The following is a 15210-nucleotide window of genomic DNA, read 5'->3' as shown; positions in this document are numbered from 1 at the left end:
ACAACTCACCTTTCTCAAGTTGTACAGTAATGTCACATGTGTATGAAGGTGGATCAAACAAGCTAATCTTAAATGTCAAAGTAGAGAGGAGCCTAGTAGGCCTATTTATTTTCATTCATTACACAATATGAATAAGCTATGCAGACAGCTGTAAAGAAAGAACATCTTTTTCTTCTGTTCTCTACTTGTTATAGTTACACAGTATTAGGGGTGTGGGCTGTATTAAAAGTATCCACTGTTCTCCCATGCTCTAACACACAGTAACGATGAAATGTGTGCTGTTCTCACATTCTTCCTCTGTATGTACACATAAACAACAAGGCAGGGAAATATAAAAGGAATTTATTTTATAGTTTGGGTACATTATTGTTCAGTGTACATGCTCACATCTGAAACAAACTTTACGTGCTTGATAACTCTCCCACCCCGCAGACATCTACACACCAATACCGATTTATATTCATAGCGGCAAGTGCTATGTAACTCCACATAGGGGACACAGGAAGTGACATATAACACCTTCATGCGGCGTCGGAACCGCGTAGGAAATTCACAGCCGCACCGGCAGAGCTCCAGAATGTGCAACTCGGCCGGCTCACGCGCGGACGCGCTACAAGTGCGAGGGCCCGCCCAACGCTGCTTGCAGCTTTAATTATTATTATTATTTGTATGAGCTTGAGGTTGAATTAATCCATGCTCGTTCCATGGCGCTACACTGACTTTTTAGCATTTAGCCGACAGGAGACATCGGCGTAAGCTCCCCTGACGCTTTTCAATAACTAATTGTGTGTCTTCCACCGTAGGCTCAACAATGTGAGCACAGCTAAATGTTTTGGATGATAACGAAACCGTTAGTGACAGTTAGACCGCAGTAAGTAAGATTACTGTAATGAATCCTTCTCTTCTATTCCATTGAATAAGTGTGAAGAGAAGGGTCTGACCCATGATTTACTCAGTTCATCATGTAAATCAGGAAAGAATGGCAGAGACCGGCGTGGAGGTGGCGCGTGGTGCTTAAGAAACCTTTCATCAAGCTTACCACTAGCCTGTGGTGTCTGCTCCTCCTGTGGCCAGTTGATGTTGAGCTTAGCCACGGCTCTAGTCACCACCAATAGCAGCACGTCATAGTCGGGCGCCGCCTGATGATGCCGCCCCGACACCTGGAAGTCATCGTCCACTAAGCTGAGCTGCAGCGTCTCCGGATCCAAACCGCGAGCGGGAGAAGCCGAGAACGGGCTCCCAAACGAGGAAAGGAAGCATCGGAGCCAGCGGATGAAGGTCGGGAAAAAGCCTCAGCCTTCCCGAAATCCTCCAACAGATCACGCTGTGAACCCCATGAGTGAAGCCGGTGGGCCGCCTCAGCGGCCGCAGGGCCCGCGCCACGGGGAAAACACATCCGGCCATCCTCGGAAAAGAGAGCCATGCTGTACCTCAGTACCCGCACGGAAAGCCCCCTCGAGAGCTGCCCGTGCGTGCTCCATCCCCAAACATGAGACACACATCTCATGAGAATCTCCATCCGTGATGTACAGAGGGCAAGAAAAAACACACCTTCTGTACATCTGGTTGCCGGACATGCTGGTAGACTTCTTCTTCAGGTAAGACACACTGCTTGTAGGACTGGAGCTTTCTTCAAACAACATACAGAGCGCCTGCTGAATAGAAAAAAGCTAATGATGAGTGTGTACAGGTGTGCTTTATACTCCTCCGGTTATTCCGTCACACCTTACCGTTCTAGCAACAAGCCAATAGGATTGGAGTGATTTCATTCAGACCTGCTTCGCCTAGAGGCGTTCCCATAGTGTCGTAACCGACGCAGTTCGAGTTCCCTCGAAGGGGAACTACCAGGAAGGGGGTCAGGTGCATGTGTAAGCGTAGCGTGTATTTGTGTGTGAGACAGAAGATGAAAACTTGCTGAAGAGACTGAGCCCTAGCTTCACGCACCTTGTGGGACGTACCATTTATCAAAATTGATGAACCACACAAAGAATATTAACGTAGACTAACCATGTTCCGTACACTTTGCGCACATCACTGCACTCCACTGACCACCACATTGTTGTTGAGAGCCTGACAAGCATGTTTGTATGCTCATTCCCTGGGGGAATACCTATTGGACGGTTTATTCTTTGATTGATGTCTTTTGAACCAATAGTATTTAAGATAAGTGGGGAAAAGTATGTGTACGGCGGTTCATTAGGGTTAACGGTGTTCCGTACAGGCTATCAACAGTGTTCCGTACTGACTGAATAACTTGATTTCAATGGCGAAAATGGATGTTATTACATGTACCATATGTGAGTTATTAATTTATTTTAAAAGAGAGGAAGTTATTTAAATTATTAATAAAGGTCAGGAAATGTAATTTCTTTAAAACACAAGGTAATTACTGCTTTAATAAGCTAGAAGGCACGTGAGTTAAGCATGAACCATGTAAAATGTTAGTGGACAACATTACCATATCTTTCTGAAGAACAAGAATAAGGGCAAACAATGTGCATTTGTTAAAATTTTTTTAACCTTATCTTAATCCTTTATAAATATTAATGTCATCACTGCACACAGGATGACATGCAAACAGCGTCTGTGTCAACAGACGTGCTGCGTCTTTGCTGCCTGTCTCAGTGTGAGAGTGGCACTGAGCGGTCATTGCCCGGAATTGACATTTAAAAAATCATATTTCAAAGAATTTATTCAACAAAATGTAATATATTTGATTTGTGATAACATAATATTCATTTCATAAAGAGTGTAGTACTGTGAGGAGCATTAATTCAAACTAAATGTACATTTTCGCTGCTGTAGTAGTCTCCCCACCCAAGCTGCTTTTTGGACTGTAGCTTGCCCACTCTCCATTTTCAAGCGCAGTGGGCGCACCTAGCAAACTTACTGAAATCACACTGAAACAAGCGGCGGGGGGGTCTCTTTTTTGGTTGGGAATAAAAGAGGGGGAAATTATGATTACACACATATATAGTTTATGTATAACCTGGAAGTATTTATTAAGCGATCGGCGGGAAAAGGTCATCTATCGTTGTGTACGGAACATGGTTAGTCTACGTTATATCGTTTTTGAATAGAACTTTAAATAGACCCGCAAGGAACCACGATGTGCATGCAGTTGTAGGCCACACGGCATGCACACAAAGCTCTGCACATGACTGGTGAATGGCAGGCGAGCAGAGAGAAAATAGTCAACAATAAGCCTCAGTTTAGCTGTAAATGTACAATGTAAGTTACACTGACTAATGATTAGATACTGCAGCTCTGCAGCTTCTCAAGATTAAAGCGGAGCTACCATGTGGAAACCCCCCCGCCCCCGCTCGCAATTGCAGCGCACAAACTATAATAATGTAAACTGCACCTTGAATGTGAAATTTCCATATAGGTTTTATAGTTGAAAAGTTTGATTTTTGAAGTCAGCCTACTAGATTGGAAAGGTGAAATACCGGGAAATGTGACTTCTAGAAATCAATGTTTAGTACATAATGCAGATTTGTAAGATTAATATGTACAGTAACATATGGAAAGTTAAACTGCTAAACTTAACTTATATGTTACACTGATATGTAACATCTTCAACAATTAATATGTTAAGCCACACATTGAACATGAAAATTTCACACTGGTTTTGGAATTTTTTTTAAGTTAGCATGCTAGATGGGGTATGTGAAATACGTGGAAATGTGATGTCCAAAATCCATATACTACCTTCCCAATCTAATATTCTAAGTTTTGGGTGTTAAGGGACAAGGTACAAAATAAATGTAATCGTCATATTACAACATGTTTGTACAATTAAATCCAGTTTGTAGTTTCCTTCTGCTCTAAAGCAGATAATATAATGGTAAAAAGAAATAAACTATATTGCAGGGAGCAGTGCCGAAGATGAATTTGAATTTAAGAGACTTACAGCCTAGGGACGCTGACCATCAACTGCAACATCCATGATCCGAGTTCAGAACTTTGTTTCTACTCTCACTCCAGTCTTCTCTCCTCCATCCACAATAAAGGCATATAAATGCCCCCAGAAGTCCTTTAATATTGTATCCTGTCCAGTCCACCTGCATTTCACTTCTGAGGCTGTCTGGCTTAGAGGCTCCTCTAGTCAGGCTCGGTGTAGACGTGTAAGATTCTAGAATGTTGATGCATCAAAGGCATGAAAGATCCTGCAGAATTCTGGAATTCTGCCGCACACACACGCACACGCACACACACACACACACAAACACACAGCCTTTTAGATACAAAATGCATTCAGTGACCACATCTTTCACATTTTATTAACAGTTTTTTCCCCTCAAACTCAACCATCACAGAAACTCTGTATTTACACTCAATTTTGCACGCTGACATACAATTGTCAAATTGTTAAATTTACGTTCAAAACCTAACATAACTAAAAATAAATAAAAATGGTGGGGAAAGAGGGCAAGTGAGGAAGAATCCAGAATGTTTTTTGATATTATGGGACAATGTGGTGTTTCACCATGTCTTCCAGTCACGTGGTTTACAGTCCAGCTCAGGATGGTGTCACTTTTCCTTTAACCTTACTTTCCATTCCTTAACCCCACACAGGACCTTTTCCCTCATGGAGGTAGAAAGTTTATGACCATCAGCTACATGACCAGATGTTTACTGTTGCAGGATGTCTGGACATATCTGCAGAATATTTCCAGGACAGATCAGACATGCAAAAAGGTATTGCAAGAGAGGACATAAGGAAGGACAAAGACTATAACTGTGTCCCAAATCCAAACTATACACTAATTCTCAGATGGTTTCCAATATGTATGTAGAGCATTCATGTTTGAAAAGGGACAAAATCACATAGACTATCAGCCATGCAGATGGTGACAGACCTTGCTAGTAGCAGAAATGTAGAAGTATTATATGGGGATATGTGAACAAAAGCCTTATGAGTGGATATTATAGGGGAAGAATTAAAATACATTGTCAGTAAAAATACATTCAATACATCAATCAATCATACATTCAACTTTTTTTTTTTTGCCAGATGCATACTTCATTAACATTTCCACTGATGAAAAACATAATCGGGTGGCATTATGTGTCCTCTGAAGCATTGCAGATTACTACAATATAAACATTCTTTCTAGGAAACGGAGTGGCATAATTGGACTCATTAATTTAATGTCAGCATCTGGTATAATCAGATCAAAAGTTGTATTTTGATGGACATTTAAAGCTAAAAATTACACCAGGGCTATCTAAGAATTTATGTCACTAACTTAGAAAACAAATAACACTGATGTAACATGTATGTGCTAACATTAATCAAGTAAAATACATATGCTTATACTTAGTCACAGATCAGCTGTTTCTGACTTATTTGAACTAAGCTGTGATTCTGTGTTTCTAGCAAAATAGTATTTAACCATTAAACTACACTAAACTTCTTCTCACAAAGGCAGTAGTCGATACTATGTCATATTGTATATACTGTATACCAATACACCTGCCTCAGGTCATAAGGTCATAGGTCTTGTTTATTTTTTCCAGCATCCTCTGCACTATGCTCCATCACACTGTGTACATGTATGCATGTATGTGTATGTGTACCTGTATATCATATCCACCTTCAACATGTACATAATGAGAATAGTTTACTCTTGCATCCTTTGCACTCTGATCAGTGCACTATTTGTCAATATGTCTATATTGTTTTGTTAGCCCTAAGGTTTTGATTGAAAATGCACAAGGCTGCACTTTTTCAGTATGGCATTGATCGGTTTTAACATTAACATTTTCATTAATGGGGGGGGGCACTCCGGTTAGTTCTGTCTGCACCAGGTCACCAGATGGTCAATCTCCCACCTGTAGGCGGACTCATCCCTGCCAGAGATGAGTGAATAAGGGTGTTGTCATCCGCAAACTTCAAGAGCTTGACAGACTGGTGGGATCAAATCAAGAAGGGATCAATAAAGTCTTTATTCTATCCATAATACATCATAATTTATTTGTTGATTTTATTTTGTATTATTACAGTTTTGCTCAATCGATTTGGCACATTTACTGAAACAAACTGAAAATTGTCAAAAAGTACAATCCTCACACAATGTGGTATATTCAGCGCACAACTCTATGTGACCTGCAAAAGGTGATTACTCAAATGAATTAACTTGTGTTTCAAATGTAAATGAATCCATCAATGAATAAATTATTGTAATCAAAACAAAAGATTCCTTTATCATTGCTTAGACTAAGACAGTCAAAATGCAAAGATGTCTTGTCAAATGAGTGAAAGTGTGATAGTTCCCCACTATGGTCCAATTGCAAATACTTAGGCAGCTGAGTAGTATTGATGTAAGCCATGGCACACACTATGCTTTCATCAAAACATTTATTTCTCATTGTATGTACACACCAGCCAACCACAAATACATAAAGAAAGCTTGTGCAGAAAAAAAAAACAGCAAAATTATCAGCAAATACTGTACAGTCTGTTCAAGAAAAAACAAAACATGCAAATTTATCAACCTCATGGGTCATCCAATCTCTCCTGTCTGGCCACAACATTTTATCCACGTCACACCTATATATCTCCTAGATATCCTCCCGTGCAATGCAACAAGGGAAAAATCTTTTGGCATGACGCAGCCACCCCCTACAACAATCTGCTGTAATGTCCTCAAAACCAGCATCCATTGCACGCAATAAGAACAACTGGTCGCAAGGACGGTGATCATATACTTTCCATCTCCATGCTGAAAAGAACTCCTCAATGGGATTTAGGAATGGGGAGTATAGTGGGAGAAACTCCATAAAAAAAATGTGGCTGGGTCACAAACCATTCCTTAATTGTGTTTTAACGATGGAAGCTTACGTTGTCCCAAACTGTAACATACGTTGGCAAGTCATTTGTGACCAATCCCCTCTCATTCTCAGGACTACGATCCCTGTAAAGAGTTTCCAGGAAATCGAGGAGACGTTGTGTTATAGGGCCCAATGATGGGAATGTGGCTGAGTACATCATTCTCACATATGGCAGCACACACTGTACTGTTCCCTCCATGCTGGTCTGGCCGACTGCAATTTGAATATCTTTTAGTCTAATAGCACTGTTTGCTACTAGCATGTTACAAATTTCAACCTCTTGTTGAGCAGTGAAAACTGATCTTCTACCACCACCATGGGGCAGACGCTCAATCCTAGACAGAAAATACAGCACAGTAAAGTCAATGTATTCTACATACATTCTGAGACATGCATTATTAATACTGGAGTATCAGTGTAAAGGCATATTGCAGTATGATATTTGGTTACATACCTGTTTTCTCTCTTGAATGTCTGGACTATTGATGACACTGTGGACCGGCCCAGATCAGGCTGCACTCTCTGGCCTCTGTCATCCTAAGGCCATGGTTGACAACTTGGTCTATAACTGTTGCCCGTAAATCATTTGAGATCTCTCTGTGTCTTTGCCTTTCTGTGGCTCTTCCTCGTCCTCTGTGCCCCCCTCTCCCTCTTCCTTTCCAGCTCACCATGCCACCCTGCACTCTAATGCCCCTTCCTCTCGGATTGGGCAGGCTCTGAGCCCTGTCTGTCTCCTACAGTGCACCATATTTCAGAGCTGTAACATTCAGTCTCACCCTTGCAGTATAAATGTGTTTGAGAACTGATTGGTTATGAATTTCACCTGTCAGCTAAATTGGACAGCAGTTGTATTCGATTGCTATAAATTGTGAGGAAACATAATTGTTTCCCATCTAGCCTAAGTCTATCCACGTTTACAATAATATCACATAACAATTACGTATAGAATATATGTGTGACCAGGAGCATATAATAAAAATACTCAAATTACAGTACTCAAAATACAGTACTTGAGTAAATGTATTTAGTTTCCGAGGTAAATTATCCACAGAGTTCTGCTTTCATTGTGCGCGCTCCCGAGAAGTTCATGCACTTCTGTTATCGACAGGAACGCAGAACCAGCCACACTTGTCAGGAGATCACATGATATGACAAAGCAGCTAGCCACTTCCTGTTAGACTCTTAGCCGATTCACATCCAAACGGCCGCAGCGACTGCGACTACTGTGTCATCCAAGATGCTGGCCCTCATAAACAGGCTTTTGGACTGGTTCAGGTCCCTCTTTTGGAAAGAGGAGATGGAGCTTACGTTAGTGGGACTTCAGTACTCCGGGAAAACCACATTCGTCAATGTGATTGCAGTAAGTTAAGGGGCTAACGTTAGCCAGCAAATGCTGTCAGTGCGGGCACAGGCTACTACCTGGGAGAGGTTGTAGACGAAGTTAGGTATAATCGCCACAATATTTCTATCTTATTGTTCCATAAAATCAGATACATGACTGCCTGACTGGATAGTGTTGGCGCCTTACAAGTAGCCCATATTGCTGCGTTAACTGTTTACGTTATCAGCCCTGCAATTCACTCAGTCGTTATTTGGCTAGCTAGAATGACTAAGTTCTCGGTATGACTGTGCGCTTACTTATGAAACAGGTCATGTGAATAGACTCGTCAGTGTTTTGTAATAGCTACCGGTGTGTCAACATCAAGCATATGTTGACAACATGAGACATGAGTTAGCTTTGTAAACAGACTTTCTCGTCTACGTCATGTAGCTGATGTGCACTGAAGCAGACAAGGCCTTTAGCCACCATGGCCACAGGCTGCCTATATTATTAGAAAGATCAGAAATGTAGATATATAGATTGGTTTATAATATCCTAGTGTATGGCAAGCCTACATAGCTGAGTTTAGTATTGCCATAGGCTTCGTGTTTATGTTTCCTCCCAGCAGTGCTCCTGTTGTTGTTAGGTCTGATTTATGACACGTTATCATGTCACTTCTAACTATTAATGTTTAAACTTGTTATGAATCTGTCTGTTGTTGCGTCTAGCTTGTTTAGCCTGTCACAGACTAGGGTAAGGATTTTATTCTGTGCTCCAGTTGTGTTTAAGTCTGTGTTTCTAGGTGCAAGGCCATAAGAAAACAGTAATAGGCCACAGTAGTGTAGGCTCCCTGTTTCCTGGATTCATCACAACAATACACATTTTCTCTCCCAGCTCTGTTGTAGTCATGTCAGGTGATCTGTAATTAGTTTTGAACAAAGCAGTCTTCTGCTTCAAATAGTCATTGCAATGCTGCTAGACTGGGACTTAAATGAAACACACAACCAAGGCTATATAGATTTTTTGAATGTATTCAAATATTTTATCATGCTCTTAAGGCTTTTAGGCGTAAGACTGCCTCTCAAAGCAGTTTGGCTGGCCTCAGAGTTGGGTGACCCCACCTTTATTATGGTTGGCTGGTTGGTTGCAGAAGGCTTGATTGCAAGCAAATGTATGCTGATGCATTGATGGCATCATATTGGGATGATTCAGAGTAAAAGGGCAGGTATTCAGCTGGAGGCTTCAAGCAGCCAATAACAACTTTATCAAAATGTCTTTATTTAGTTTGACCCCATGTGCAGAAGTGATTCACATACGCTTGGCTTTTCATATGACTTCTGAATCAGATGAAACAATGCTTTAAAGAAATGGCAACATATTTGGATGTGGATACATTGATGCAGACACACTCACAACAAACCCAAATAGTAGAAATTAAATAGGACCTTCCTTACGATGTAAGAAAGGAGGCAAATCAGTGTTCACCTGCATCCTGCCTTTTTTTTTGTCTTGTACAGTCAGGCCAGTTCAGTGAAGACATGATTCCCACAGTCGGTTTCAACATGCGAAAGGTCACTAAAGGCAATGTGACAATAAAGGTAGGCCAACAAGCTAAAGTATCCTGCTGGATGCTTTCACTGTTCAAATGCTAGACCTGTATATTCTACACTGCTGTCTTGCTCATGACTTTTGTGCTTTCTCGTCTCAGATATGGGACATAGGTGGACAGCCCCGCTTCAGAAGCATGTGGGAGCGCTACTGTAGAGGAGTCAATGCTATTGTGTACGTTTGTGAACACTCCAGAGTAGCACGTGGCCTCTGTGACCACAGATTTACTCTTTGGCTTCCTAAGCTTGCTGGAAAACGGAATGGAAAATATACATACACTAATAAAATACACTTTAATATGTTTATGTTTGACTTGGTGTCTCTACACATAATTGTGTAATTAAAAAATCCATTACGCACTCTGATGTATAAATATTTGAACAAAATGTTTCAAAAGCTTCTCAGTTTTGGTTTAGTGAAATGTGTATTTAACTCTAAGTAGCATTTCTTTTGCCCTTGCAGTTACATGGTGGATGCTGCAGACAGAGAGAAGATAGAAGCTTCCAGAAATGAACTGCACAACCTTTTAGACAAGCCACAACTACAAGGAATTCCCGTAAGAGGACAGTTGCGGCCTTTTGGCCCAAAAGTTCATGATGTTACAGCCTCACCTTGTTTCATCACATTGATTCCTAAATGGTCTAGTGACTCTGGAGACAGGCAGGGATTGACCTCATTATTAGTAATCACTGCGACTACTGAGTTGTAGTAACTCAGGTTTAATGAAATTACACTTAGGTGGGCATTTGAAACCTGCCTGGTTTTTTTTAAACGTGTTTTCAAAATCTTAGCTGATAGAAGACTTGACATGGTTTGACGTGCTAAATCGATAGGCTTCCAGCTGCTGTGACTTGAAACCTCGCACACCATTTTATTTCAGCCCAGCAGTAAGGATTCCATGATGAGCGAAGCACATGGCTGAGAGAAATCCTTTAAATTGTCTGATCAAACTGTGCGATTGTGCTGACACATTACTGTGCTGTTTATTGATCGGCCCTTTCTTTTTCTCCTCATGTTTCAGGTTCTAGTACTGGGCAACAAACGAGACCTACCCAATGCACTTGATGAGAAGCAGCTCATTGAAAAAATGTGAGGCATTAGAATACTGAATACTGTATTTTTGTTTCCTGCAGAAACGTCAGGACTCACCTTAGACGTACAGTATACTATAGTCCTAGCTAGTGCATGATGAGTCAGTGTCATTATGTCAGACTTTCCCAGTGGTGATTCAAAAATTATGATATCAGACATTTCCATTACATTAAAGTATACACTGTATGCCCATATATAAATACTATGAGGCTGTTGGGAGGAGCATATTAATGCACAGTTTTGGAATGAGATGTTCAACAATCACACAGACAGTGTCCACAGACTTCTGGTCAGATAGTGTAGGTGAATCATTGGCTCTATCAGGGGAATAGCTGTACATCAGAGGTTATCGAAATAAAACTAGACCCAAATGATAAGTAATGCTGTGATTATTGGTAGGTAATGATGTCCCAAGGTAATCCTAATAATCGGAATTCTTTACAGTATTCTACCGTGTTTTGCCCACTTTAGTGCAAGCATTTCACTGCATGTAATAAGTGAAAATGAACTTGACGCTAACAAATCCAGTGTCCTAAACCTTTCAGGTAGCAGCTTCTCATTTTCAGCCAGTTCCGACCATCGCTTTCCCCGGTTAAAATGACAAATGTCAGCTGTTAGGTTTGATGAATATTGAGTAATTTGATGTCAGGGAAGAATCTCCACTGTACAATGGCACGTGCACTTCAGGCCTTTTATATATGCTATTAACCAGCCACCTTACTGGTAAATGTAATGTTCTTTACTGTCCTTTTTCAGGAATCTATCTGCCATTCAGGACCGAGAGATCTGCTGCTACTCTGTCTCCTGCAAAGAGAAAGACAATATAGGTAAAGAGCAGATCAGAGTTTCTGCCAACCACATAGACACAGATGTTTAATATTATTTGGGCCTGCTGATGTCATAAAAAATGTCTCCCGCCTGCAGATATCACACTTCAGTGGCTCATCCAGCATTCAAAGTCACGGAGAAGCTGAAAGTGAAGCCCCCCCCAGTCGCAGCTCTGGCCTCAGCCCCCTAATGGTCATGGGTCCCTGACAGCCATCCCTTCCACTGCCTCTGTGAAGTAATCCAGCTCTCTCTGCTCACTACCGGCACCACCTGCACCACCTGCACCACCCACCCAGTACACTACCATAGATGTGTAGCCCCTGTACAGCACTACCATCACCCCAACTATCTGGAGTCTTGAAAAGTTGTTTCAGTACTGTGCTAGAAGGTGGATTGTCCATACCTGTCATGCCTTATCGCTTGCCATTTGGGACATGCTCTGTGTACGTCATGGAGTTTTTTTTTTTTTTGTTTAAATAGCTTCTGTTCCCTTCAACACAATAATCTAATGAAGTTGCAGTTTACTGTTCCCTGGTTATACTAGGATGGAGCTCCTGTAATCCCACATTCAGACATCCGCTCTGTTGCCTGTCAACATTTGGTGTTTACGTGACGAGGTCGTGATTGTAGTTTTTAACAGTTATTTGCCAAATGGATGATGGTGGCTCGCGCTAATGCCTTCAATTCCTGATAAACTGTTAGCAATGTAGCCTGCATTTTATTTGCTGGCGTATGGATGTATCTATTTTATTTAGCGACTTAGATTCAAGTTTACACATAACATAAAGATGAATGGAAGGTAAGACTGTGATTGGTTGTTGTGTCTGAGGCAAAATCCTAAGATGGGTCAGCCGAGTTTTAAGTGCCTTTGGCTAAGTGAGTGTTCCAATCAGACAGTTGTTGCCCAATGCAACTTATAACCCACTATTATAAATAAACACTGGTACAGACAGCGTAAATCCCTTGATTACACTTAACGCTGGCCCTTGACAATCTCATTTTATGTTTGTAATCACATAAACACATTACGATGTCTGAGAAAAGACGAAAAATGAGGAATGAAGTAATGGGTGAGAGGGATGTGAATGAGAAAATGTTACATTACGTTTGGTTGATGGTTAATTTGAATGTTGTTTCACCTGTAGCCTATGACTCTTATGTAGCTTGACATGTGGGTTAAGTTTGGCTTGCAGTTCTCAGGTTGTTACAGGACTTAAAAAAAAATTGTCTGAACACAGAATGGGTGTGACCAAGAATCTGTCAAAATCCCTTTTTGGTTCTGGTTGGATAACAGAAAGCCAGTGTTAGTCATGATGACTGAGTTTACAAAGAACAGAAGACAGTCCATTGGTTCAAAGCGTTGGATGCTCGATCCATGCCTTGCCACACCCTTGTCTGAATCCTGATGTCTTTCTGTAGAAGCCTTAGAAGTCCAAGGACAACACTGTCTCCTCTAAAAGTGATATATTGATTTACACGCAATTTCCTTTCAGCGACAAGACAATGATTTCTTACAGTGTGTATTAATCTGCCCCCTTGCTTTGCCAGTGCATCTTGATCACTTTAAGTTAATTATTTTATTCTGTGTGTGAGTGTTTCTGGATCAGGTTGAGTTATCCCTTCTGCTACAAAACTGGATGTAGGCCTACACGGCTTCTACATTTCACTGTAATGTTGTCTACAAATCCATCACATGCTCACACGTTGTTGTTGTTGTTGTTGTTGTTGTTGTTGGTGATTGTCGTAATCCTAAATGTCGATTGTTGGGACCACAGCAGCAGTGAGGGGCTGTAAAATTTGGGGGACTGTGTGGGTAATTTGGGGAAAGCTTTGTTACCTGTGTAATAATATAGCCTATTTGCAATTTGTATGTGCATGTGCTGAATTTATTCACATTCAATTGCAGACTTTGTAAATAAGACGTTAGCATTTTTATTCCAACAAATGCTCCTGTAGATGTCATGCGTTCTTTCCCTGTGATTGCTAATAAATTTGTTTTTATTTTTAAGGAAATTCCTTGAAATGTTGTAAATCTGGTTTGTCACCACTAGGTGGAAGCAGAGGACTTTGGAAGGATAAATGAAGGGAGCTAGTCTACGGACTGTAAACTCCCAGGTTTTGTCTGAAGTTCTCTTTTGGTGCATCATGAACATGCTTTTCAATTCTGTTTATAGTGATTATTGAAAGGCATTGTTTCTGTGCGGGTCTGATAAATCTATCTAAAAGAGATGGAGAATAGAACAGAGAGTATATGAGTGCGATGACTGATTCCATCTCAGTTTACCACTGTTGTCGCACTAAGTCTTACTTGATTGAAACTTCACAAAGGATCATCAGGCAGCTTACCTCCACCTTAACCTTTTTCTACCTTTTGTGGATAGATATGATTCTGTATTTTCCATTAAGCAGCTATTGTTAATTATAGATCCCATAATAGCTGATTAACACCTTTCAGCGATTCTTGGCAGAAATAGCTATTATGCATAGAAATATAACGCACTGCTAAGCAGAATGTTGGGACAAGCGCAGGGAATGGGTCACAAGCTGAGGGGCAATAAAGTGAGTCGTGTTCTCACAGCTGGAGCTGCACAGAGCCGTCGGGAGAGCTGGTCTGTGCTGTTAAAGCAAAAACACCTTAATTAATCTCATTTCTTAAACGCGGCATTTAATGAACAGCTGCTGGCATTTATTATATGCCAGGGCAGTAGTTGGAACGTGTGGACAGATCTAGGTGTTATCTGATGAAATCCATGGGTCAGTGGAGACCGTGGAGTGTGTGTCTGTATGGGAACTTTATATATGTGTGTGGTTTACAATTGCAATGTCCAGGTGATTAAGTAGTGGTTACAAGCCTGCCACATGGATTTATGTGAGGAGGTCACAGAGAAGACCCAAAGGCGTGCCGTACCATTAATGTAGTTACACTCTATTACCAATGGGCTCATTATGTAACACAACATGTTTTGCACCTACCACCTGTCACAACTGCGCTGTTTGCATTTCTTAGTGCAAACTTGTCGGACAGTCCTATGAATAACCATTTATTAGCAAAAGTTAATTATGGAATATTCTTCCAGGCGTCATTCACTCCCTGAGTTTAAAAAATCCTCTTTAAAACCACTATAGATGTCTTAAAGGATGTAACTCAACTTTCAATTGGGCTGCTAATACTAACATAATCAGGATCACAGAGACATAGCACTATGTATAGGCGGCTGTATTGTAATCCACTGTGGTCCAATGGATTCCATTGTGGCCAAGTTTGAGCTTACTCAGAATTAATATTGAACTGTAGCAACATAAAACAGCTGTTTGCCATTGCAAGCATCTATTCAGCTTCCTGTCCGATGCACAGAAACTGTTCACATTGAAGCTTTTTTTTATTGTGAGGAAATGTTTAATGTCTGTCCAATCAAAGACAATCTTGGAGGGAGGCGGGGCGGGGGAGGGCAGTGGTTCTCCTCCTGGTTGGTCATATACGTGTGTTTGTGTGTGCATCTGAGTTTATTTAGCATGGACATTGG

The 15210-nt window shown here is 41.0% G+C and overlaps 1 protein-coding gene and 1 long non-coding RNA gene across 2 annotated transcripts in view; one reads left to right on the top strand and one right to left on the bottom strand.

Moving 5' to 3' along the window:
• Positions 1 to 4140, bottom strand: part of LOC123987255 — a 5283-nt gene extending 1143 nt beyond the window's left edge. Inside the window, exon 1 of the long non-coding RNA XR_006829075.1 lies at positions 3914 to 4140. This is a non-coding gene — a long non-coding RNA (uncharacterized LOC123987255). The remainder of the gene's footprint in view (positions 1 to 3913) is intronic.
• A 3837-nt stretch (positions 4141 to 7977) lies between these two features.
• LOC123956535 (ADP-ribosylation factor-like protein 8B) lies at positions 7978 to 13699 on the top strand. The gene is made up of 7 exons (XM_046028786.1): positions 7978 to 8197; positions 9676 to 9756; positions 9867 to 9940; positions 10229 to 10322; positions 10788 to 10855; positions 11615 to 11685; positions 11783 to 13699. The coding sequence occupies exons 1-7, from the start codon at positions 8075 to 8077 to the stop codon at positions 11830 to 11832; spliced, it is 561 nt and encodes a 186-aa protein (XP_045884742.1). The 5' UTR covers positions 7978 to 8074; the 3' UTR covers positions 11833 to 13699.
• Positions 13700 to 15210: the final 1511 nt, after the last annotated feature.

The sequence above is a fragment of the Micropterus dolomieu genome, linkage group LG18 (assembly GCF_021292245.1).
Source record: "Micropterus dolomieu isolate WLL.071019.BEF.003 ecotype Adirondacks linkage group LG18, ASM2129224v1, whole genome shotgun sequence".
Taxonomy (NCBI): domain Eukaryota; kingdom Metazoa; phylum Chordata; class Actinopteri; order Centrarchiformes; family Centrarchidae; genus Micropterus; species Micropterus dolomieu.
The sequence above is the reverse complement of the archived record's forward strand: the minus strand, read 5'-3'. Positions and strand labels throughout refer to the sequence as shown.